Source organism: Natator depressus, chromosome 6 (genome assembly GCF_965152275.1).
Source record: "Natator depressus isolate rNatDep1 chromosome 6, rNatDep2.hap1, whole genome shotgun sequence".
NCBI lineage: Eukaryota > Metazoa > Chordata > Testudines > Cheloniidae > Natator > Natator depressus.
In genome coordinates this window covers 111,292,776-111,318,281 of record NC_134239.1, presented here as the reverse complement: position 1 = coordinate 111,318,281, position 25,506 = coordinate 111,292,776, and the positions used below count along the sequence as shown (strand labels likewise).

Sequence of the window (25,506 nt, the reverse complement as noted above, 5' to 3'; positions counted from 1 at the left end):
GAAAGAGATGAGCTTCTGACGGTGTACATTGTAATGTCAGGGGTAGCCAAATGAAGAAGGTGAGACCATGTTGCAGTGCTTTTTAATGTAGCTAGAACCCAAGCATGGCAGGGCCCACTTCCCCTAGCACTGGCTGCAGTAAGCTGGCACCATGCCCTTGTAACATTATCTCTTTCATTTTCCCAGCCTCTCTCAAACAACATCCACCTGCAACCCAGCTAGTGAAGGAGGGGAAAACCACTACAATGGGCTGAATCAGTTCAGGAAATACTATGGAGCATTATGCTTTGCACAGCAGCACCCCAGGAATGATTTCTGAAGGAAAAGGCATATTTAGTCATGTACATACTCATATAGGCACCGGTTGAGGAAAGCATCTAAGCATGTGATTAAGCCTGATTGATTTTTTATGCTTAAAGCTAAGCACATGCTTAAGTGCTTTCCTGAATCAGGACTATAGGGAAGACCTCATGCTCTTAATGTCTCTCTTCAGCATGCGTTTCAGATGAGGATGTGACTATAATCATGGTAAGCACTGTAAGACCAGCTCCAAGAACGCATCTGCTTCATTGGCAGACCTGATGCAATTATCCATCCTGAATAATTTTGATGGTGAATCTCACCCTTTTTATTCCTTTTGGGAAATAACTATATGATAATCAAGACATATGAAAAAATGTCAGCCTATGGGTTATTCATGAGTTGGTGTCTTTGAATAGATTACATTCCTGGTGTCTGACTGATCATGTAAGTCACATGGTATTGTTTTTGCTCCTTGCATGGGTGTCTCAAACTTTTAAGAAGAAGAAGAATGAATAATGACTTGTCTAATTCTTTTCATTGACATCCTGATTTGTTTTCTGATTGGAGTATTGCCCAAATATTTGCACATACAAAAGGCTGTTTTCACAGACATTCACAAATAGAAAATAGCAAGGGATACAATCAAATCAAATGGACATTCAGACTTTGAATACATGGCTTCACCCAAACCCTGTCTTGCCCTATTCAGCCTACTTTGGTCTTCAGCCTGCCAGTGCTGAGAGCTCTTATAACTAGTATGATGATGTTTTCTGCCCCTGTGGGTTAGCTGTCTTGGAGGGCAGATTTATCAAATTATCAGCATTTCTTTGGTGCAGATATCAGGGATTCATCTTGAAGCGCTGACATACAATGGTGGGGAATTTGATCCCCACTTGGGGCCAGTTTTCAAAGCTTTTCTTCCCATAGCATTGTGGATTGTCATTTAATGGCTGATCCATCTTCTCATAGAGGACACAGCAGGGCGAGGGTAGGCACAGCTGGATGTAAACTTGGCAGGATGCCCAAGTTCAAAGTGACCCACAAAGGGGAAAAAATGGAGCATGCATCTTTCCCCCTCTATATTTTATGCTGAAAAAAGAAGGTCTGAAAGTTGAGGAGTGGAGGGGGAGGTTTGGTTCCTGCTTGTTTTTTACATGGGAAGTTCAGATCCTCTCGAGATTGGAAGACTCTGTGGTGACTGGAGAACTAGCGACATCACAAGAGCTAAACATGAAAGTTTAGCTACTAAGAGAGAGAGAAGGATTTTTCATCAGACTGTTTATTTGGTTTTGGTTAAAATGTTTGAATGACGGTGTAATAATTAATTAATACTTTGTTAAAGATTCAGCACTCTCATCCCTTCAATAAAGTTAAGGGCCCAACATAAATTCCCTTAAACTTCCCACAGGTCTGCCCACAAAAAACAGGGATGGCCAAATATTGCATTCTTGATATTTCTAAGCCAAACAAACAAAAAGACTGCCCACAATCTAAAAAAATAAAAAACGCTAAACAATGTTAGGTCTTCTCTGTTCATCATAAGAAGCAAAAAAGGGCACAAGCCCAATTTATAAAAAAATCCTTTGCTGTTCACATTGAAGCAATGAAACTTCTCTTTACAGTGTCAGGTTTGTTTTCAGATTTTGTGTTTATGGTGCATCCAAAAGTCCTTGGCCAGCTTCCCATAGGGCAGCTGCATGATGTCCGCTTGGGTTAAACAGGACTGGACAGTGAGCATAACACAAAGGCAGAAGATTTTCAAATGCACAGGTGCGGGGTGAGATAGGGAAACCTAACAGATTACAAATTGGTTCATATTGTAAATGTTTGTATTTTAACTTTGTTATATTCAGAAGGAAGTAAGAGAAGCGCTCAGACAAGTAATTACCGCGGGGAGAAAACCCTATACAGACACTACAATCATTCAGGTAAACCACAGCTGATGTTCTTTGTAGCATGCAAGTCATTACATGCAAGATCCTCAGCATTTGCTAATATACTCTAATTTTACAGATCTAGGCTCAAGTCTGCTGTGTTGCACACCTGCAATCCTACGGAATTCAGCTGTAGCTGTGTCACAGAGAGCAGAGTTTTTCCTCTTTTGTATAAAAGAAAAATAATGAACTTTCCTATGTTTCTCTATATCCTCAGTAATACCCTGCTCCTGCTTCCACTGAAGTCAGTGGGAGTTTTGCCATTAACTTCATTGTGGGCAGGCTCATGCTTGAAGTGCTGCATGCATGTTTGCAAGAAACTTTAATATGTGGTGTAGAGGCATTGGTCCAGATTTTCCTAACCTGACCAAGGACAGGATGGGCCCATTACTCAATGTAGGGCTGGGGGGGAAGAGATAATAACAGAAAACATGGAAATGTCAGAAGTGCTAAATGCCTTTTTTGTTTCCATGTTCACCAAAAAGGTTAGTAGTGATCAGACATCTAACGTAGTGAATGCCAGTGAAAATGAGGTAGGATATGAGGCTAAAATAGGGAAAGAACAAATTCAAAATCACATAGACAAGTTAGATGTCTTCAAATCAGCTGGGCCTGATGAAATACATCCTAGAACATTCAAGGAGCTGACTGAGGAGATACTGAGCCATTGGTGATTATCTTTGAAAACTCATGGAAGATGGGAGAGATTGCAGAGGACTGGAAAAGAGCAAAGGTAGTGCCAATCTATAAAAAGGGGAATTAGGAATACCTGGAGAATTACAGTCCAGTCAGCTTAACTTCAGTACCTGGAAAGACACTGGAGCAAATAATCAAGCAATCAATTTGCAAACACCTAGAAGATAATAAGGTGCTAAGTAACAGTCAACATGGATTTGTCAGGAAAAAAATCATGTCAAACCAACCTAGGAATGTGCAGGTGATACTTTGCAAAAATAGCTACTACAGGAAATTTGCATGGGCACATATAGAGGCCAAGTTGAGGATCCTTTGAAATTTGGCCCGCCAAGGTTTCCTGTGTGGCCTGCCGATTAAACTCTGTCTGAGCAGCTGGAGAGTGGTGACTGCTGGCCGGGTGCTAAGCTCTAAAGGCAGCACTGCTGTCAGCAGCAGCGCAGAAATAAAGGTGGCAATACACCACACCATGCCACCCTTACTTCTCCACTGCTGCTGGTGGGGGCTTTGCCTTCAGAGCTGGGCGCCCGGCCAGCAGCTGCTGCTATTCGGCTGCCCAGCCAGTGCTTAATTTGTGCTGGGGCTGAGCCCTGGCATCTCTTTCATTACAAATTAAGCACTGCAGGTAATAATGTTGATTTATAAACTCTGTTAAAAGATAGAAACACTAATACTTATGTTCCAATCAAGGTCTGTATTTATTGGCAGCTGAGGTTTTTTTCCTTTTATTTTGTCATTCTTCTGCACAAATGGCCTGCCGCTTGTCATAAAATACTCAAATCGGCCAGCAGGCAGATCTAATTGAGTATAACAGCATTGGAGTTTGGATTTGGTGGTACTGAAATGACAAGTTATTGGGCTCAGTGCAGGGGTAACTGGGTGAAATGTAGTGGCCTGAGAGCTACAGACAGTCAGATTAGATGACCCAATGGTCCCTTCTGGCCTTAAACTCTATGAATCTATGAAATCTTTCAAGGTGTTCTCATGAGATTTCCACCAGCAGGGGCTACATCCAGAACCAATCCCATAGGGGCAGTGAGACAGGGTGAAACATCCAGGAAAGGATTAAGGGCCGCCTGCCTGTCGCATGACTGAGCAAGGGATTTAAGGAGAGGCAGGGGAAAAACCTCTGGGGATTGCAGCCTGCTTTGGTTGGGGGAATCGCTTTGGTTGGGGGAATCACTTTGTTTTGTTAACTTCCTCAGTTTGTGTTTGTGAAAGTGTGCCCTGATCACGGGCGGCGGGTAAAACTTCCCCTTGGGGAAGCTAGCCCTCTGCCCTGCCTCTTCCGGCCAAGGCCCCGCCTCTTTTGGGCAAGGCCATCCCCTGCTCACTGCTCTCAGCTGCCCTGTGGCCCCGGGTGAGGGTGGAGCTGAGAGTTTGGGCCCTCCTGCACATGGCCCCAACTGGGGCGGGGTGGGCTGAGAGCTTGGTCGGGGTTATGGGGAGGGGAGGTTGGCTGAGAGCTCAGCCCTGGCTCGAGTCGAGCTCTCAACCCCAGCTGGGACCACAGCAGAGCTCTTGGCCCTTGCCGGAGCTCCAAGCCCGGAGCCTGTCCCCTGTTCCGCTCTTTTCGCCCACAGCCCCGTCCATGGCCCCACCCCATTCCGCCCCTTCCTCCACAGCCCCGCCCATGTTCCTTCCCCACTCGGCCTCTTCCCCCGAGGCCCTGCCCTCTGCTTGCTTGCTCCTTTCACACACACCCTGCTGTGGCCCTGAGACCGGAAAAGCTCTGCAGCTGGGACTGAGACCTCCTCCAGCTCTGTGGCCCTGGTGGGGGGAGATTTTTCCAGGGGCCCCTGGGCATGGGTCCTGTGGGTCCATGTGATAATCCGTGCCCCCCTCCCCAGAAGTGAGAGGTTTGGGGAGGCTTAGCCTCTCCTAGTCTCCATTATGCGCTGCCCATGGCCCTGATGCAAGGGCCTGAAACAGACTCTGGCATGGCCCTGGTTCTTCCCTGGGCCAGTAAGAAAGCCACCTGCTTACAGGAAGGTTCAATTATTCAAATCAACCTCGTCTCCCAAATCTGATTATGGATTCAGACTTGAGGTTCCAGTTCAGGCCCATCTCTACATGCGATAAATATTTAGGCACAAATCTTCAGACGGTGGCCTCAGTTTCTCTTCAGGCACAAATTATGTCTGAAATTTGATCAGATGTCTAAGCACCTGCTTTGTGGCTCCATCAGGTATTTAGGAATCGAAGCCAGTGTGGCCACAAATGACCGCACAGGCCTGGTTAAGGCAAGGTGGAAAATGATGTCTTTAACATGGCACATAGGCATATTAGATTAGCTATCTATATCTGGACTATAAGGTGGATATAAAGCTGACTAGATTGTCGGGCTCAACGAGTAGTGATCAATGGCTCCATGTCTAGTTGGCAGCCGGTATCAAGTGGAGTGCCCCAAGGGTCGGTCCTCGGGCCGGTTTTGTTCAATATCTTCATAAATGATCTGGAGGATGGTGTGGATTGCACCCTCAGCAAGTTTGCAGATGACACTAAACTGGGAGGAGAGGTAGATATGCTGGAGGGTAGGGATAGGATACAGAGGGACCTAGACAAATTGGAGGATTGGGCCAAAAGAAATCTGATGAGGTTCAACAAGGACAAGTGCAGAGTCCTGCACTTAGGACAGAAGAACCCCATGCACCGCTACAGACTAGGGACCGAATGGCTCGGCAGCAGTTCTGCAGAAAAGGACCTAGGGGTTACAGTGGATGAGAAGCTGGATATGAGTCAACAGTGTGCCCTTGTTGCCAAGAAGGCCAATGGCATTTTGGGATGTATAAGTAGGGGCATTGCCAGCAGATCGAGGGACGTGATCGTTCCCCTCTATTCGACACTGGTGAGGCCTCATCTGGAGTACTGTGTCCAGTTTTGGGCCCCACACTACAAGAAGGATGTGGAAAAATTGGAAAGCGTCCAGCGGAGGGCAACAAAAATGATTAGGGGACTGGAACACATGACTTATGAGGAGAGGCTGAGGGAACTGGGGATGTTTAGTCTACGGAAGAGAAGAATGAGGGGGGATTTGATAGCTGCTTTCAACTACCTGAAAGGGGGTTCCAAAGAGGATGGCTCTAGACTGTTCTCAGTGGTAGCAGATGACAGAACAAGGAGTAATGGTCTCAAGTTGCAGTGGGGGAGATTTAGGTTGGATATTAGGAAAAACTTTTTCACTAGGAGGGTGGTGAAGCACTGGAATGCGTTACCTAGGGAGGTGGTGGAATCTCCTTCCTTAGAAGTTTTTAAGGTTAGGCTTGACAAAGCCCTGGCTGGGATGATTTAATTGGGGATCGGTCCTGCTTTGAGCAGGGGGTTGGACTAGATGACCTCCTGAGGTCCCTTCCAACCCTGATATTCTATGATTCTATGATCTATGTATCTGTCTATAATATCTATACTGGCAAAGCCTCCTAACGGAGACACAGCTTATACTGGCCAGAGAGTTATTTTGCTAGTATATTTTATACCAGTTCCCCAAACGAAATAAGCCATACTGGCAAAAGCACTTTTTTTGCCAGTACGACTGCATCTACACTAAGGCTTTTGCCAGCATAGCTATGTCAGCTACAAGTGTGATTTTTTTTTTTCATACTCCTAACTGAAGGAACAATGCCAGCAAAATTTAACTGTAGAGCAGGCCTAAGGCTGCCTTTTGAATGCTGTGTACCTCTTTTCCCAAGAGACACTGTTGTCCGACTTGATGTCCTGATCAAGCTCCTGACTGAGATGGAATGTGATTACCCAGCTACCATTCTGTACATGTCAACTCAATACGGCATTCTTCACTCGCTGTCCTAAACTGATGCATAGTGTTGCTGTACCCTGATTAACAACTGCTAGATCTGGCTGCATTTCAGTGGTGTATAGAGTTGGTGCTATTTGGAGAGGGCTTTGGGATGGTTTTTTGTAATGAAAAGTGCTGTATGAATGTAAGATCCTGAAAATATTACTTACTTTCTTTTTGTTCTGTGTTTGTGTAGTGCCTAGCACAACAGGGACCTGATCCTTCACTGGGGCACTTAGGTATATACATATGATGATGATGCATAATATTACTATGTAATATTATACATTATGTAAGATCATGAAAATAGAACTTCTGCAATTTCGTTTTCTTTATGCCTAAAGATGAACTGATTATCAATATTTTCACAATACATGTCTCGTGCTCAGATTAAGGGGATGTGTTTCCTTCCTCCTGTTTTGATGAACTGATACATTTATTGTGGCTAGTGCATGGAAAATCCCATTCTCTCTGCGTGTCATCGTTTGTCTCTCTGACACTACGCAGATCATGGGCTGAACACAGGATATATTATTCTGTCTGTCTCCTTTTTTCCATCTGGTCCTTTCCTACCGCAAGGCTCCATTTCAACAGAGCAGCTAGTAGTGTTAAGTTAACACCTGTTCGAGTCAATCCAAACAGAGACTGATTTTCATCCTTCTGGCAGGAAGAAACTAAGTGCTCTGCTTGGCTTACCACTTGCAAGTGTAAGGGGGTATCAGGGGGAATTAACATGAGCAAATTGCCAGGACCCTGTTTATTATCTTAGGCCATGAAATGGAGCCCACCTATTCCTTGCCGCCAATCTGGTCGAATAAGCATCTCACCCCAGGAATACTGTCTGCGTAAGTTTTTATATAGGCATCTTTTTATGGTCAAAGATGGGATTTCTCTATATAGTCATATCTATTCAAATACAAGGTCATGCTAAAGTTGCTGGCAAACCCCACAGAAATGAAGATGGCAAATATTGTATGAAGTGGGCCCTACAGCTGAGTATTACTAGTAATGCCCAAATGTGGGGCAGATTCTTCTACTCTTATTCGCACTGAGTGGCACCTTACTGCACAGGAAGTCCTACTGACTTCAGCAGAAGCATTTGTGGAGTAAGATACTATTCACTGTGAGTCTGGGTATCCAAATCTAGACCCTAGGGAGTATATTTATTCACATGAGGATTTTTAAAACAAGGAACTAAATCATTCCCTAAGAAGATGGAGGGACTTTCAAAGGTGAAGAAGGTGTGAGAAATCATGTGCACCCAATGACATTTGAATAACTTCAGAATGTTCTATCACTACTTAAATCGACAGGTATTAACAAGGAGGGCACAGGCAGTCCAGCATATCAGTGATACCATAAAAGATAAGGTGGAAGCTGTATGTTTGGGAGAACTTCTGCATTTTCTGCATAGGTAAGAGGCCCATCTTTTTCTGCATTGACCCATCATCAGTAAAAGAAAGAAGAAATGGTAGCAGATTTATTGGTGATTTTTTGTTTGTCTGAACCTATTTTTGTTTCCCAATTCCCCATTTATTTCCCCATTGTACAGCAAGTTCTCATCAAGCTGCCAGACTCAAGTTTCATCACCTTTCTTGGAGATTTTATTCCTCTGGACTTATTTGGTTTTCTTAAGTACTTGGGTCAACATTTATTCTGGGAAACAATAGAAAAGGACATTTCACACCCTGTTAGTACCCAGGTGTGTTGTGTGTGTAACAGTAGTGTACCAGTGCCATGCATATTCTGCGGTCTGAGGGCCTCATCCAGTGACCCCTGAAGTCGATGGAAAGACTCTAATTGATTTTAATGGGTTTGGGATCAGGCCCAGAATAAGGCTCTCACTAAATTACCAGTAAGATTTTTTTTTTAACTCTCTTTCCTAACTGCTCAGAGAGAAGGCTCTTTTCCCACTCTTAATTACTAAAAGCAGAGGACACTACCTCCTCCTAACCCTTTCCCACTTGAATAAAGTACTGCACCCTCATCTTTCTTTCTTTCTTTCTTTCTAAATCCTTACTATGTAAGTATCAGAGACAACACAATTATCAGTACAACAGTGAGATTTTTGTTTAGAGAAACATTCTACATTAATATAATAATCAGGTCTCTCTATTTAACAGGCGCTTACCATACCGCACAGTAAGCCTCTTCTCCTATCCCTGCTTCTTGTCCTATCCTCAGAGGTTAAGAACAAAAAATTTTCTCCCTCCTCCTTATGTACTTTTATGTACATGAAAACTGTCCCCTCTCAGTGTTCTTTTCTCCAGACTAAACAAACCCAATTTTTTCAATCTTCCCTCATAGGTCATGTTTTCTAGACCTTTATTCATTTTTGTTGCTCTTCTCTGGACTTTCTCCAGTTTGTCCACATCTTTCCTGAAATGTGGTGCCCAGAACTGGACACAATACTCCAGCTGAGGCCTAATTAACGCAGAGTAGAGCAGAAGGATTACTTCTCGTGTCTTGCTTACAATACTCCTGCTAATACATCCCAGAATGATGTTTGCTTTTTTTGCAACAGCGTTACACTGTTGACTCATATTTAGCTTGTGATCCACTATGACCCCCAGATCCCTTTCCACAGTACTCCTTCCTAGGCAGTCATTTTCCATTTTGTATGTGTGCAACTGATTGTTCCTTTCTAAGTGGAGTACTTTGCATTTCATCCTATTTACTTCAGACCATTTCTCCAGTTTGTCCAGATCATTTTGAATTTTAATCCTATCTTCCAAGGCACTTGCAACCCCTCCCAGCTTGGTATTGTCTGCAAACTTTATAAATGTATTCTCTATACCGTTATCTAAATCATTGGTGAAGATATTAAACAGAACCGGACCCAGACTGATCCCTGCGGGACCCCACTTGTTATGCTCTTCCAGCATGACTGTGAACCACTGATAACTACTCTCTGGGAATGATTTTCCAACCAGTTATGCACCCACCTTATAGTAGTTCCATCTAGGTTGAATTTCCCTAGTTTGTTTATGAGAAGGACATGTGAGACAGTATCAGAAGCCTTACTAAAAGTCAAGATATACCACATCTACCGCTTCCCCACTATCCACAGGCTTCTTACCCTGTCATTTCTTCTGGCTCCTTCCTTCTCCTCTTTTTCCAGTATGGGTCTCTCACTGTATCCCATCCAGCAGAGAGTCCTGTACTACTACTTGTAGGCAATATATTTTCAGAAAGGAGTGTGATTTATTTTTCTTTTAAAGTTCACTGTCCCTTTAAATTAACAGAGGGAAGGAATTAAGTACAAGAGTGAGTTGCCCAGCAGTGCTATAAATCTGAGGCCTTTAGGGACTCAAGCTATCACCAGATTTCACTGTATCAGAGGGGTAGCTGTGTTAGTCTGGATCTGTAAAAGCGGCAGAGTTCTGTGGCACCTTATAGACTAACAGACGTATATGCTGTTAGTCTATAAGATGCCACCGGACTCTTTGCCGCTTTTACAGATTTCACTGGTTACTCATACACACTGAGTCTTCTAGAAGTGCACCAGGTTTCGGGCAAGTCCCTTTTGCTTTGTCGCTTACAAGGAGCAAGTATTTTAAAAAATGAACACACAAAATCCCCAGAACCATTACAATGACAATGCCTAAGCTAAGTAACTTCCCAGTCTTATTACTGTAACGCTTCCCTATCCCTTCCAGCTACTTAGGGCAGGGACTGTATCTTTTTCCTATTCTAGAAAGCACCTAGAAGAGTAAAACTGTGAACGCTAAGAATCAAAGTAATAATGGAATATTTGGTCTGTTTGCTACCAGGCTAGCCGATTCTGTAATGTTGTCAGACCTTGCTATTTAAACATGTCTTTATTACTTCGTTTTATCTAGCTATAAACATGAAGTAAGAAGCCTTCTCCAACTTGACACCTTTTCTGAGACCGACAGCAATTTGCAAATACTTGAGAACTGCTGCATTTTCAGGTGAGAAAACAGACCAGTGTGACATGTGAAGTGAACTTTCTGCTTTATGGGCCTCATCCAGCTCCCACTGAAGTCAATGAGACTACTTGAGTGCTTAAAGTTAAGCAAGAGCTTCAGTGATTTTGCTGGATCAAGCCCTATATGAACATCCTACCTCTTATTGTTAAAAGGAACAGGAAGCAACAAAGCATAAAAGGAGAGAGGAGGTTCTAGGCACCAAAATGCTCAATTCAGTAGTTTTTGTGACAGTGGTGAAAACAGGCTCACTGGTGGTTTTTCTGTGTAAGATTACCTAGGGATCTTTTGGAGTCAGCCAAAAATCCCTAGCCCCAAAAATAGCCACAGTGTTTACTTCAATTTTAGAGTCAGTCATGTGCAAGTAATTTTTTCTTTCATAATATATGCGCTGTGATATGTAGCTTACAGCAAAGGCAAGAGTCCCATGACATGTTTCTAACACTATGAATCCTAAACTGAAGAGTTACGTGGCTCCACTGAGTAGAAAATATGTATATTATTCTTTTAAAATGTGAAAATAAAAATTACACATTAACCTTTTCCAGACAATAAAAATGATGATTTCTGATTTGTGAACACGTTAACCTAGGACTTGCATGATTATGTAGATCTGAAGAATGTTCTGATTATGTATGTCTGTATTTTTTGCTTGTAAGCTTTGGCCTTTTTAATGTACAGTGCTATTCAATTTGCATTTGTTATGGGCCAAACGTACAAAGGATCCCTGACCCAGTCTCCATTTGTCTGCAAGCTGTCTTACATGTGCAAATCCTGTTTGTGTGCTATTTTTTGCGTCCTCTCATTTGGGAAAATGACAGAATTTGCATTTGCAAAACCCATTTATGTTTGATTCGCATGTACAAATGTGGCATTTGTTTGTGTAAAGTTGCACACATTAACGAGAGCACTCAAAAATATATGCACAAGTGATTGTGCACTGAGGCCCTCATCCAGTGGTGCAGTTAAGCATGTAACAACCTTCAACCATTTGAAAAAGTCCCGTTGACTTAAATGGGAGTTGGATCAGCCCTTAAAGGAGACCATGGCTATGACATGGACTGAAAATATGGCCCAATGTGACTTTTGGTTTTGGTTTGTTCTTTTTTTTTTTTTTTTTTTTTTTACAGAGCTGCTTGGCATAAGCTAATGTACATCTATCACGCTAGTGCTGACACTGATGCTAAAGTGAAGGAATTTATAGACAGTACAGAAGAACAGAGTAGAGAACTTCTTCTGCAGGCAATTACTTCTAGAGTCAAGGTATCTGAGACCAGTGTTAACATTTAATGATATTTTCATGCTGTCAGGCAGATGTTCCTATCCTGATCCCGGGGATGATGTATGGCTTTGTCTGCAGGACTGAGGAATTGATATATTTTAGATCTGTACCTTGGAGCTTCTGTCTATTTAATCATTCAGGATTCTAATACTCTGCTTTTTGGAGCCATAGTCTTTTCTGCTATTACTAAAGCTGCACCGATGGCTGCCCGCCTGTATTCAAATCCCAAGAGCTGGAGTGAAAAATATTAATTTCTAATGGCTATGAATTTCTCAATGAACAAAGTTAAATAATGTGATGCCATTTATCTTTGGTGTATTGTTCACTTCTTCCCAAAGATGAAGACCACTGCAAATATATCAGATGGTTGTCAAAGCCCGTGTGTGTGTCTCCCCTGGGTTAATCTAGGTTCAGAGAAGGTAGATCAAGAGCTTCTGTTTTTCGTGTCTCATAACTCAAGAACGGGGACATTTAGTGACATTGAAAGGTGACAAATTCAAAACTGATAAAAGAAATACTTTTCTACATGGTGCACAATTAGACTGTAGAACTCATTGCCACAGTAAGTCATTAAAGCCAAGAACTTAGCAAGATTCAAAAAGCACCTGGATATTTATCTGGAGATCAAGAATATCCAGAGTTATCATAGCCAATGGAAACAAAATTTGGGAAGGGAATTTAAACCTCATGCTTGAGGCCTTAAGTCAGCCTCTGACTGTTAGAGATCAGGATGAGCCTTAATATGGAGGGCAGATTATCTTGCATATGTCTGCTGTAGGGTTCTTGTACCTTCCTCTGAAGCATCTGGTGCTGACTATTGTTGGAGATAGGCTGCTGGACTAGATGAACCCCAGGGTTGATCCAGTTTGGCAGTTCTGTGTGGGCCTCACTGATATAGCTATCGCTCCACTGAGAGGCTGTCTGCCTTCCACAGTTGTATGAAGTGTTGTTATAGCCACGCTGGTCCCAGGATGCCAGACAGACAAGGTGGGTGAGGGAATATCTTTTATTGGACCAGCTTCTGTTGGTGAGAGAGTCAAAATGTCAAGCTTACACAGAGCTCTTTTTCTGGACTGGGAAACTTTTTCAGGCTGTGTCTACACTACAAACGTACACATAGGTGCTGGAACTAAGGGTGCGGGGGTGGGGGAGGGGGGGTGGATGCTGCAGCATCCCCTGGCTTGAAGTGGTTTCCCTCATATCAGGGTTTACAGTTTGGTTCAATGGCTCTCAGCACCCCCACTATACAAATTGTTCCAGCACCCCTGAACTTACGTGGGTATAACTACGTTGCTCAGGTGTGTGAAAAATCCATACCCCATAGCAACATAGTTATGCTGACCTAACCCCTGTATAGCTGACGGGAGAGCTTTTCCTGTTAACACGGCTACTGCTTCTCGTGGAGGTGGATTAACTGCACTGACAGGAGAAGCTGTCCCGTCAGTGCAGTAGCATCTTCACTGAAGTGCTACAGCTGCAGTGCCATATGGGTAGACAAGCCCCCAGAGCGTCACAGCTAAATACAAGGTGGAACAGATTGTTTAGTTTAATAGTGAACACATATTTCATGGGACCATTGAAGGTGAAGTGGCTCGTTAACACCCCTCCGATCATAGAGAGGAAAGGAAGAGAGGGGGAAGCAGCGGGAGGAAGGGGACATTATTAGTGGATTACAGATTGTTCTAATAAGTGATAAATGCAGTGTTTCTGTTCAGTCCATGATTTTTAGTGTCTAGCAAAGTTATGAATCAAAGATCCCAGACTTGTCTTTTGAAAGTGTTGTGCAGGTTTCCTTTGAGAATGAGGACTGAGAGGTCATAGAATCATAGAAGATTAGGGTGGGAAGAAACCTCAGGAGGTCATCTAGTCCCAACCCCTGCTCAAAGCAGGACCAACCCCAAATAAATTATCCCAGCCAGGGCTTTGTCAAGCCGGGCCTTAAAAACCTCTAAGGATGGAAATTCCACTACCTCCCTAGGTAACTCATTCCAGTGCTTCACCACCCTCCTACTGAAATAGTTTTTCCTAATATCCAAAATTGACTTGAGACCATTGCTCCTTGTTCTGTCATCTGCCACCACTGAGAACAGCCTAGCTCATTCCTCTTTGGAACTCCCCTTCATGTAGTTGAAGGGTGCTACCAAATCCCTCCTGACTCTTCTCTTCTGTAGACTAAATAAGCCCAGTTTCCTCAGCCTCTCCTCGTAAATCCTGTGCCCCAGCCCCCTAATCATTTTCATTGCCCTCCGCTGGACTCTCTTCAATTTGTCCACATCCTTTCTGTAGTGGGGGGGGCCCAAAACTGGATGCAATACTCCAGATGTGGCCTCACCAGTGCCGAATAGAGAGGAATAATCAGTTCCCTCGATCTGCTGGCGATGCTCCTACTAATGCAGCCCAATATGCCGTTAACCTTCTTGGCAACAAGGGCACTTTGTTGACTCATATCCAGCTTCTCATCCACCGTAATCCCCAGGTACTTTTCTGAAGAACTGCTGCTTAGCCAGTTGGTCCCCAGCCTGTAGCAGTGCATGGGATTCTTCCCTCCTAAGTGCAGAACTCTGCACTTGTCCTTGTTGTACCTCATCAGATTTCTTTTGGCCCAATCCTCCAATTTGTTTAGGTCACTCTGGACCATATCCCTACCCTCCAGCATATCTACCTCTCCCCCCAGCTCAGTGTCATCTGCGAACTTGCTGAGGGAGCAATCCATCCCATCATCCAGATCATTAATGAAGATGTTGAACAAAACCGGACCCAGGACCGACCCCTGGGGCACTCCACTTGATACCGGCTGCCAACTAGACATCGAGCCGTTGATCACTACCCATTGAGCCTGATGATCTAGCCAGCTTTCTATCTACTTTATAGTCTATTCATCCCATCCATACTTTTTTTAACTTGCTGGCAAGAATACTGTGGGAAACCATATCAAAAGCTTTGCTAAAGTCAAGGTATATCACATCCACCGCTTTCCCCATATCCACAGAGCCAGTTATCTCATCATAGAAGGCAATTAGGTTGGTCAGGCATGACTTGCCCTTGGTGAATCCATGTTGACTGTTCCTGATCACTTTCCTCTCCTCCAAGTGCTTCAAAATGGATTCCTTGAGGACTTGCTTCATGATTTTTCCAGGGACTGAGGTGAGGCTGACCAGTCTGTAGTTCCCTGGATTCTCCTTCTTCCCTTTTTAAAAGATGGGCACTATATTTGCCTTTTTCCAATCGTCCGGAACCTCCCCCAATTGCCAAAATCTTTCAAAGATAATGGCCAATGGCTCTGCAATCAGATATAGAGTGATTGCTTTGTGAAAAATGTTCACCCACAGGTGATAGGGTGTTTTTGTCTTTTATCATTGTCCTGTATGAGTTCATTTGAGCACGTAGTGCGTATCTCATTGCAGCCACTTAGTTGCTGTTGGGGCACTTAGTGCACAGGATGAGGCACAACACATGTTGTGATAGGCATGCATAGGACTCATGGATCTTGTAAGATGTGTTGTGGAAGGGGATGTTGATCATTTTAGCAGTGGAGATATGTCTGCATGTTTTGCATCTGTTATTCTGGCAGGGTCTGGTGTCGCTTTGAGTTGGTGTAGCCTTATCTGTGGAGAACTTACTCCTGATGATGCTCCTGGGGATGTTGGGTGTTTGAAGGCCAGAAGAAGGGTTCAGGAAAGATTTCTTTCAGGATGGGGTCCCCTTTGAGTATGGGTTGTAGTTATTTGTTTATACCCCATATGGGTTCCAGTGTGGGGTGGTAGATAACAACTAGGGGTATGTAGTCAGAAGGGGTTTCATTTCTGTATAGGAGCAGGTTCTCCTGGGATATTTGAGTGGCCCATTCCATGATGTGATCTGCATGTCTGGTGCAGTGTCCTTGTTTGGTGAAGGTGGTTTTGAGTGTGCTAAGGTGTATATCCTAGACTCTCTTCTCTGAGCATATTCTGTGGTATCTGAAGCTATGTCTACACTAGCACTTATGTCAGCAAAACTTTTGTCACTCAGGAATGTGAAAAAACACCCCTCTAAGAGCAACATAAGTTTTGCTGGCATAAGTGCTCTTGTGCACAACGCTATGTCAATGGGAGATGCTCTCCCGCTGACAAAGCTACAGCCGCTTGTTGAGTTGGTTTTATTATGTTGATGGGAGAGCTCTCTCCCATTGGCATAATGCGGCTACACCATTGATCTTACAGTGACACAGCAGTATCGGTTCAGCTGTGCTGTTGTAAGCTTGTAAGTGTAGACATGGCCTGAGTAGATTACAGATTTCTTGGCGTGTTTTGGATGATGACTGGATCTATGAAGGTCGGTGTGGTGGTCCATGGGTTTCTTGTATATAGTTGTCTGTAGGGTTCCATTGCTGAAGTTGATTGTGGTGTGCAGGAAGTTGATGCTGGTGTGGGAGTGTTCCAGAAACAGTTTAATGGATGGGTGGTGGTTGTTGAAGTTGTGGTAGAAATCTACGAGGCACGTAGGTTGTCTTTCCAGAGGATGAAAATATCATTGATGTATCTCAGGTATATCATTGGTTTCATGGTGCATTTGTCCAGAAATTCTTCTTCAAGGTTGGCTATGAAATGGTAGGCATATTGGGGAGCCATCCTAGTACCCATGGCTGTTCCCATGGTTTGGACAAAGTGTTGGTTGTTTAATTGATTAATGTAAAATTGTTATGGGTGAGAATGGGTGTAATGGATGCATTTGGTGATGTGTGTTGGGGTGGATATCTGAGGGTTGTCCACTGTCTTGTAAATATTTGAGGCAGGCAACTATGCCATCATTGTGAGGGATGTTGGTGTACAGGGAGGTGAAATTTAGGGTGGGAAGAATGGTATTCTGAGGGAGGTTGTTAATGTTGCAGGGTTTGTGAAGGAAATCGGTTGTTTCTTGGAGGAAGCTGGTTCCTTCTGGAGCATGTGAGGTGCAGTAAGTGGTTCCTCAGTTTTTCTGAAGTCCATTTGCCAAGCAGTTCAGCATATTTGGAGTTGTATATAGTGGTCAGAGTGTGTTCAATGATGAGACCTCTGGGATGATGTTTTGTTTCTCATATTTGCTCAGGAAATAGATGTCGCTGGTAAGTTTCACTTCCTTTTTCTTTATGCTGTGGAGTTTCCATTTCAGATGGCAAAATTAGGTATCTTCCGTTATTTCATGCAATGTTGTTGTAGCTGTGTTGGTCCCAGGATATTAGAGAGACAAGGTAATATCTTTTATTGGCCCAACTTCTGTTGATGAGAGAGACAAGCTTTGGAACTTACTCAGATGTCTTCTTCAGCTCCCCACAGACCAGGACACACCAACTTAAAGCAGCACCAGACCCTGTGAGAACAAGAGATACAAAACCTGCAGACATATCTCCACTGCTCTAATGATCAACACACCCCACAACACACCTTTCAAGATCCATGTATCCTACACATGCCTATCACAAGATGTGGTATACCTCAGCCAGTGAACTAAATGCCCCAGTAGCCACTATGTGGGTGAAACCAGACAGTTACTACAGTCTTGCATGAACTCACCCAGGAAAATGCTAAAAGACAAAACCACCCTGTCACCTGTGGGTGAACACTTTTACAAAGAGATCACTCTATATCTGGCCTATCGGTCCTCATCTTCAAAGGAAACCTGTACAATACTTTCAAAAGATGAGTCTGGGAGCTTAAATTCATAACTTTGCTAGCCACTAAAAATCATGGACTGAACAGAGACCTGGGTTTATGGTTTATTGCAAAAAATCTATAACCCATTACCAACCCCGCCCACACTTCTTTCCCACCCATTCTTCCCTATGATTGGAGGGGTGTTAATGGGCCACTTCACCTTCAATGGTCCCTTGAAATATGTGTTAACTATTTATGCTAAACAATCTGTTCCACCTTGTATGTAGCTGTGACACTTGGAGTAAGTTTCCCAGACCTGAAGAAGAGCTCTGTATAGCTCCAAAGCTTGCCTCTCTCACCAACAGAAGTTGGTCCAGTAAAAGATATTGCCTCCCCTACCCAGTCTCTTCCACAGTCTGAGGTCTTCCAGTGTTGGGGCTTCAGCAAGTTAATTTAGTCCATCTTGGGTTTTAGTTGTTTCCCTGCTTTCCTCGCTTTGCTCATCATTTGAAACAAGGGAATGAAAAGAAGAAGCTGCAGCACTTGAATGACTCCACCTCTAAAAGTGGATGGAGCAAACAGAAACAAAGCCCATATACCAGCTCTGTGATGTCTCTACATGGTCTGCCGTTGACCTCAGTTATTTCCTGTTCCTCAGGTGGCATTGAAGGGTCACTTCAGAAAAGGTCATAGTGATTTTGACAGATTTCTAGACTGCTTACGGTCCAGTTTTTCAAGGTTTGAGATGAAAAATACAGAGACCTATGAGGTAAGAAATAAGCAAGATATTACTAAGAAAAACCACCACAAACCATGCTAGTGGATGTTGGGATTGCTACGTATTTCAGAGTTAACCCCAACTCCCGTTTAGCCCCAAGCAGTTTAGAAGAAGACCTGACGGTCTCAGTCCGGTTCCTAACAGACAGGTGTCAACATCACAAAAACCACTGTTACAATTACAACTCTTGTTGTGATCTTAGCAGAGAAGCCAGGAAAGGAAGGGGCATGGAAACAGGCAGGGGAGGGGGTTGGACTATCTTAAAAGGTGCCTCACCCGGTCATGGCTGTAGCAATCTGTCTAGCTAAGCACTTATAAGGTCCCCCATTACCATTGTATCTGAAACCCTCGTAATTTTTAATGCATTTGTCCTCAGAACAACCCTATGAAGTAGGGACTTGCTATTATCCTTATTTTACTGGTGGAGAATGAAGGCCAAGAGAAACTAAATAACTTCCCTAAGGTCTCACTGGAAGTCTGTGGCACAGCAGGGATTTGAACCTGGGTCTCCCATGTAGAAAGCTAGTTCCCTAAACACTGGGCTATCCTTCCTCTCATTAAGGGGAAGTTTGCATTGCTGCTGCCTGTGCTATGCATGTCCTATGGTTAAAAACAAGACTTCCAATTCCACATCTGTAAATATGGCACCTTTCACCACCACTAATTTCAATTCAAAGATAGAAAAAGCATTGCAACATAGAACTTTGGAGCTATTCTGTTTGCTCGTTAGAACCTGTCACTGGACATTGTGTCACACGAATGCCATATCAGGTAGCAGTGCTGGGGTAGAACACTAAGCCAGAACTGACTGTGTTGCTAAGTTTGTTTGGGGTGGGGCTAGAGATTTCCTACGTGCTTTGACTGCAGTCTAAAACTGACCTGATTTAAATTGTTAATGAACTGTAGTTTTGTCCAATAAACTGTCTTTTCTTAGTGATATTTGAGGGCTAGATCTCTCTCATTCCCTTTAAATACTTACATGGCCCTCATCACCCATAGTCTCTAAGCAGATTGTGCGCACCAGAGTACATCCATGTGTCAGACTAGCACTGCAAGACTCTTTAAAAGGGTTCAGAGGGGGAAGATTGGGGCCTGCTTCTGAGTGAAACCAAAGTGGTCAGTGTCTTTCTATCCAGAATCGGCCTTTACTCATAGCCACACTCAGCACAAAGAGACTAATCTTTGTTTCTTTGTCTGGAACAGACCCTCATCCAGACTGTCCACCACAACATTATCACTGAGTATGTTCAGGCTCTCCTAACTGCTTCTGGGAAGTCATCTTCTGCAAAGCGGAGGAAAATTGCCAACAAAATTGAAGCAGATCACAGGGCAATGCAAACACTCTTCGAAGAATGCTTCGTAAGTCTTTGATTTGGCTTTGCAGTGTTATGTTTACTCTTTCCACCACCAAGTACAAGAACCTGGGCAATGAGCGGCACATTTCTGAATGGAACAGGAGCACTTAACAAACTGATACCCAGCTTCCCATACATAAACATCAGTCATGTTTCAAGACATCATGTTGGCAGTTCAAATCTGCTATCAATGGTGCAAAATATTATTAGTTTGTAGCTTTGGAATGTAGGGGGAACCACAAGATTTCTACTTTTTCCCCTGTAACACGAAACAGTGAGAGACTCAAAACTGGGGTGAGTCAATTACATCATCTAGGCCCATTGTACTTCAGGGGGCAATTGTCTCAGTAGAACAGGTGATGTTGTCTATGCTGCTCTACCATGCGGCTTTTGCCAGAGTCCTATAGAACCTACACTCTCCTCAAAGGTCTGCTGTAGTATAGTTTCAGTTGGATACGGTATCCTTCTCACTTCCTGCTCTGACAGGCTGTTGGATGCTTCCGTGTTCCACTACAGAAGTTGCTGCATTTCAGTGGTGGGTAAAGGGCTTGCTGTATCTCTTTTACTTACCTCAGAGGGATCAGGATTATTATGAAGGTTTGTAAAGCACATGTAGAGAGATGGGTGAAATGCATTGCAGGGGGCCTAGTAATGTATTATAATTAAGAATACTGTAATTCTTGGCTACCTGGTACATTTTCCCAAATAAATTACTGGTGAGTACAAGATAAAGCAAAGCAGAGGCGAGGTGGATCCAGAACAGATGAATTTCCAAAGGATGCTGGATGTTTTGTGTGAAATCAGAAGGAAGTGCATGCAAACAGCAGTCTGGGATGTGAAAAGAGGCTTTTGTAGTATTGCCAGCACTTTTGATTTTATAGCAAATCTCTCAACATCTGGCATTTTTCCTAATCCCCCAGCTACTGGAGTCATGTGATTACATCAGGCTCTTAGCTTTCATTTAAAAAAATTAAGTTACCAGCCTTACGGTTGGAGAGAAAAGCTGGAAAACATGAACCCAAAGGGCTCAGAAACTAAATGGCACAAATAAAAAGACACCAAATTAATTATTTTAAAGAATCTATGAATTTTAAGCCAATCACATGATTTCTTAGGCCCAACTCATTATTTTTGGCTGCTTGGGTTTGACAATTCTCTTTCTATCCTCAGTGAGAGCTGCAGTAAACTGGTTGTCAGTGATTCAAACTCTGTATAAATAAACAAAATTTTTTAGTCTCCCTTGGAAAAAGCTCAGACTCACTGCAATTAATCCATTAGTCTCAGTATGGAAAAATGAAAACTGCTAGTACTTTTAAAGTCTATTGTATTAAGTAGGCCATTTAAAGAGTGCTTAAAACTTTCAGAGGCCACCAGAAATATGTTATTTAAAAAAAAAAAAAAAAGAATCTCTAACAGATAGTTCTTAAACTTACCATTAATGCTGTGCTCAGCATTGTATAAGACATGGAAGAAGAGCTGATCTTATCACTAAATTAGGCAATGCATAGGCAATCCAAGAAAATCTAATTGTATGTATAAGCACACACAATCTATAATATACACAGGTTGAAGAACCAATCTGCATGCAGTTGGTAAAATGCCACTCCCTTCACCCATGCTCTTTCCTCTCTCATTGCTCAGGGTATTAGCACTGAAAACCTTGCTAGAAGAAATATACTTAAAAATGCGGGCTGATGTTCAGTCAAGTTAGGTGCACAATTGTGCATGCAAAATATATGCTCAACTGCATACTTAATTTATGCATGCAGTTACTACCATGGTTGCACCTGCTTCCTGACCAAGCCTGCCATGTGTCCATGCTTTCCCCTTTCAAGTCCCTTCTCAAAACACATGTTGAAACTCCCAGCCCTCCCCTCAAAGAAGTGTTTGCTAAATAATAATTACATATATTGTAAAAGAAGAGCGAACAAGATTGTGTTAAGCATTACGGCTCAGTCACCTACACTTTGGCTATTTTAGATCAAGGATCTTGTCTTCCTGCCTCTCTGTATAGACCTTTTTGGCACTCTGTAATAAATAATATTTGATAATAGTGAGCTTGACAAACAGGGAATATTGTACAGTTTGAGTATGTTAGGGAGCAAAACCCGGCAATAATTATAGTTTTCTTGGTATGCAGAGCTACACGCAGTCTGTATTTCTGTAATGCAGAGGAAGAGAGAGAGGAGGGTTTTCTCTAAATATTATCTTTTGAATTTATGTTCAGTGCAGAGATGTGCTAGCTCCTGGAAAATCCAGTCTTATTCTTGGTGCTAAGTAGATATCGTGGGAATGTGTGCTTGTCCTGAACTAATTTGAACAGCACATTCCCTAGGTTTGCTTTGCCATAGAATTTATGCTGATATTGTGGCATAAATAATTCAGAGTAGCAATTTACTCTTATTACCTTCCTACTCAAAATGTGAGCAAGATCTGAAGCTAACTCTGGGCAGTTCATCCCAATCCTCATTTATCAAATGTCATTAAAAAAGGAATATTTCTTTCCTTGCTTTTATAGGGCTCAGTCCTGCAGGAGTGCACAGATCCATGCAGGATCAAACCCTTTTTTCACTTTGTCTTTCTGTTCGAATTTCACCCCCTCATAGCCTCGCTCTTTTGGTGGGCTTGTTTAAAGCCAGCAATAATGCAGTTGCATGTATTGACCAGTAGGGGATGCTAATGCAGTTGCATGATTAGATTCTATTTTATTCTTACATCTGGGGGAAAATACCACACAACCCCTGCAATGCTCATAGCTCTTTCTGGTCCACAAGTAGGTGACCCAAGTCTGATCCTGAAGCCAGATCTTCACAGTGCACTCTACTTCCTCCGCCACTCCAGTTGAATGCATATGTTCTTATATCCCTAGGGCCCTAGAACTGCTTCACTGGATGATCCTATTGAAGGAATCCTAGAGTTTATTCTACTTACTGACATCGAAGCAATGAAAATACAGCTTGTGATTCTTGTCCACAAGTTTCCAGATATAAGGTAAGGCATTGCATGGATTATTCAGGCTGCTTAGCTGGTTATTTACAGCCATAAATCCTGTAACAATATTTGTTATCCAATACACTACCTGTGCACCTTCTTGGCTGTGCTTTGGGATTATTATAGTCAGAGCTGGTACCAACATCTATAGTTAAGGCTGCCTGACACCTCCATTATTAGATCCTGTTTTCAGTTGCTTATAACTATCAAACGTTGACCATTTGGGTTGACATTTCCCATTCTGTGCACTGAATGAGATAGGGGTCCAGAGGAAAAAAGTCGCAGGTGATCATGTAATTAAAGACTATATCATAATGCACATGCACAAGGGGGCCAAATTAGCATTGCACCAACAATCTTAATTCAGGCAATTCTTAACTTTTGAATGTTTAACTTGGCAACCTTAACATTCTTCTAACGTAGTTCTTTTGTGTGTCATTAATTATACATTATCCAGCGTGCATTCAGCACTACATTTCACACAGGAAACTGACAGTAGGAACTAAAATTGACTTTTAGTTCCAAAAATGAAATTGTAGCTAATCTCAGTTTGTCAAACTGTTCTGGTTTTTTTCCTTCAATTCCTTCCATCATTTTTCTGATGCCCTGTTCTAGTAACTGTATTTTTCCAAGTTAACTTATATGCACAGACAATACTCGGAAAAATACCCATTCTGATCGTAGTCTCTTAGGGCCAAAGCTAGCGCTGGTTCAATGTCATTGACTTCAATGGCGTCACACCTGCTTACATCACATCTGACTTGGGTTCTTATTGCCCGCATCATTAAATAGGGTGATAAGTGACCATTCAATTCAGTCAAGCAACTACCACACAGAGGAAAAAACCATCTTCCAGGTGACCAAGAGGTCACCATCTCTTTGCAGAAGGGGTACAAAAAATGCTTTTAAAAATAAAATGTGGAGTCACCATAAAAACCAACCTGCCAAACAATCAAACAGTCCTGCTCTGCTCTTACTAGAGAACTGGGTCAGGAAAAGCTTTGGCTAGGTGAGATCATAATTTTAAATACAGCTATAACAGGCTGGGTGGCCATAGGTGTTAGAAACCAATTTATCAGCAGCCGAAATTTAATAGTTTCCAAGACTCTGCTCTTTGTAATTGAGTCTTATCAAGCAAACATATTTGTCTCCTCTGTTTTACTGGTCTGATTCCTGGTACTTTTGGAAAGGAAAGAACATCTGAATATAATCTTGGACATCAAAGGAACTCTCAGCTGGAAAGACAGAAATGCTGTGTTGGAGGTGGTTTATGATAATTATGTGGAAGCTGAAAGAGGACACAATTTGTTTTTTGACAAGATAGAAATAAAGGCTGGAAAATATGGAGTCTGTGGCTGCTGCTGCTGCTGTTAGGAAAGGTGAGTGTGTGTGAATAATATGCCTATAGGTGTGTGTAAATAGATTTATAGCTAGATAATGTAATAGTTGCTGTGACTGTAATGCCACTTTTTTAGATTTCTAATACAAATCGGCATTAATAACTCTTATATAGTATTTTCCACCTGTAGATCTCGGCGTGTCTTTGAGTATCATTTTGCAGATAGAGCAGCTGGGGTACAGAGTGCTTAAGTGACTTGGCCAAGTTACAGCAGGTCAGTGGAAGAGCTGTGAATAGAACCCAGAACTCTTGGCTCCTAGTCTAATCACAGAGAATCACAGAGCACAGGGCCTGTTCAGACTGTCCAGTTAGCCCTGCTTAGGAGTGACAATCCCTATCCTTTTTAAACAAATACTTAATGTTTTTCCATTTGGTCCCTCCATAAATCTCCCCTAGTCCAATGCATTTCAACAGAGTGCATAGATTCATAGCTTTTAAGGCAATTAGGAACCTTTATGGTCATCTAGTCTGACTACCTCCTTAACACTGGCCAGGGAATTTCACCGTGATTCCTGCATTCAAGCCCATAACTTCTGAGTGAGCTAGCACATATCTTCTGAAAAGATATCCAGTCTTGATTTAAAGACTTCCAGTGATGGCCAATGCCTACTCATTCCAATGGTTAGTTACCCTCACTCTGAATAATTTACATCTTATTTCTAGTCTGAATTTGTCTTGCTTCAGCTTCAAACCATAGGATCATGTTAAATCTTTGGCTGCTCTCCCTATGTAGGTTTATCGCCTCGCTCTGTACTGAGAGTGCATTCACACACACACATTGTTTTATTTCAGTTTCACAAACATTTCCTTTCTTTCACTCAGGTCTAATATGGAAAGTCAGAAGCCACCCTCCTCGCCTGTGTCACAAAGGCTCCATCATCAGCAGGCAACATCAGAGATCACAGCTACTTGAAAGTTGCTCGGAATGGCAAACAGTATTTTTCTGTTGAAAACAGCCTGTAGGCCATGCGAGAACATGTGCCAGAGTGTTTCAAGACAAGAAGATCACATAAACCCAAACCATGGTTCCCTGCATGAAGTCCAACTGAAAAGGGGAATGCACATGGGTTAGAATCCTCCCTCAAACCTGCAGCTAGATTCTTGCTTAGCTGGGCTATGGCTGCTAGGGAGAGAAGCACTGGAGAGAGCCACATCTTGCTTCAGTAGGGGATTGGGTCAGTAAGCCCCTGCCATTTCCCCAGTCCTTCTACAATGCTCCTTTCCACAGTCCTGCACAGAGAGCCACTATGCAGCATGCTCTGTGGCATGCAGAGGGCTGCAGAAGCCTTTTGGCGCATGGTTACTCCCTAGCATCCTGCTCAGCCGGAAGGCGGCATTTCCACAGCATTTGGGGCCTTGCATGCCCACAGAGGGGAAGCAGGATGTGGCAACTTAGCTTTTGTGTCCCATTCAGTTGCT

At 42.9% G+C, this 25,506-nt stretch overlaps 1 protein-coding gene across 1 annotated transcript in view; it reads left to right on the top strand.

Moving 5' to 3' along the window:
• LOC141990195 (exocyst complex component 3-like) overlaps nucleotides 1–25,071 on the top strand; it is a 36,688-nt gene extending 11,617 nt beyond the window's left edge. Inside the window, exons 4-12 of the mRNA XM_074957175.1 lie at nucleotides 2,157–2,231; nucleotides 8,037–8,137; nucleotides 10,566–10,658; nucleotides 11,804–11,936; nucleotides 18,223–18,333; nucleotides 19,546–19,701; nucleotides 22,567–22,688; nucleotides 23,879–24,067; nucleotides 24,910–25,071. Coding sequence (XP_074813276.1) covers nucleotides 2,157–2,231; nucleotides 8,037–8,137; nucleotides 10,566–10,658; nucleotides 11,804–11,936; nucleotides 18,223–18,333; nucleotides 19,546–19,701; nucleotides 22,567–22,688; nucleotides 23,879–24,062 — 975 coding nt within the window. The 3' untranslated portion in view covers nucleotides 24,063–24,067; nucleotides 24,910–25,071. The remainder of the gene's footprint in view (nucleotides 1–2,156; nucleotides 2,232–8,036; nucleotides 8,138–10,565; nucleotides 10,659–11,803; nucleotides 11,937–18,222; nucleotides 18,334–19,545; nucleotides 19,702–22,566; nucleotides 22,689–23,878; nucleotides 24,068–24,909) is intronic.
• Nucleotides 25,072–25,506: the final 435 nt, after the last annotated feature.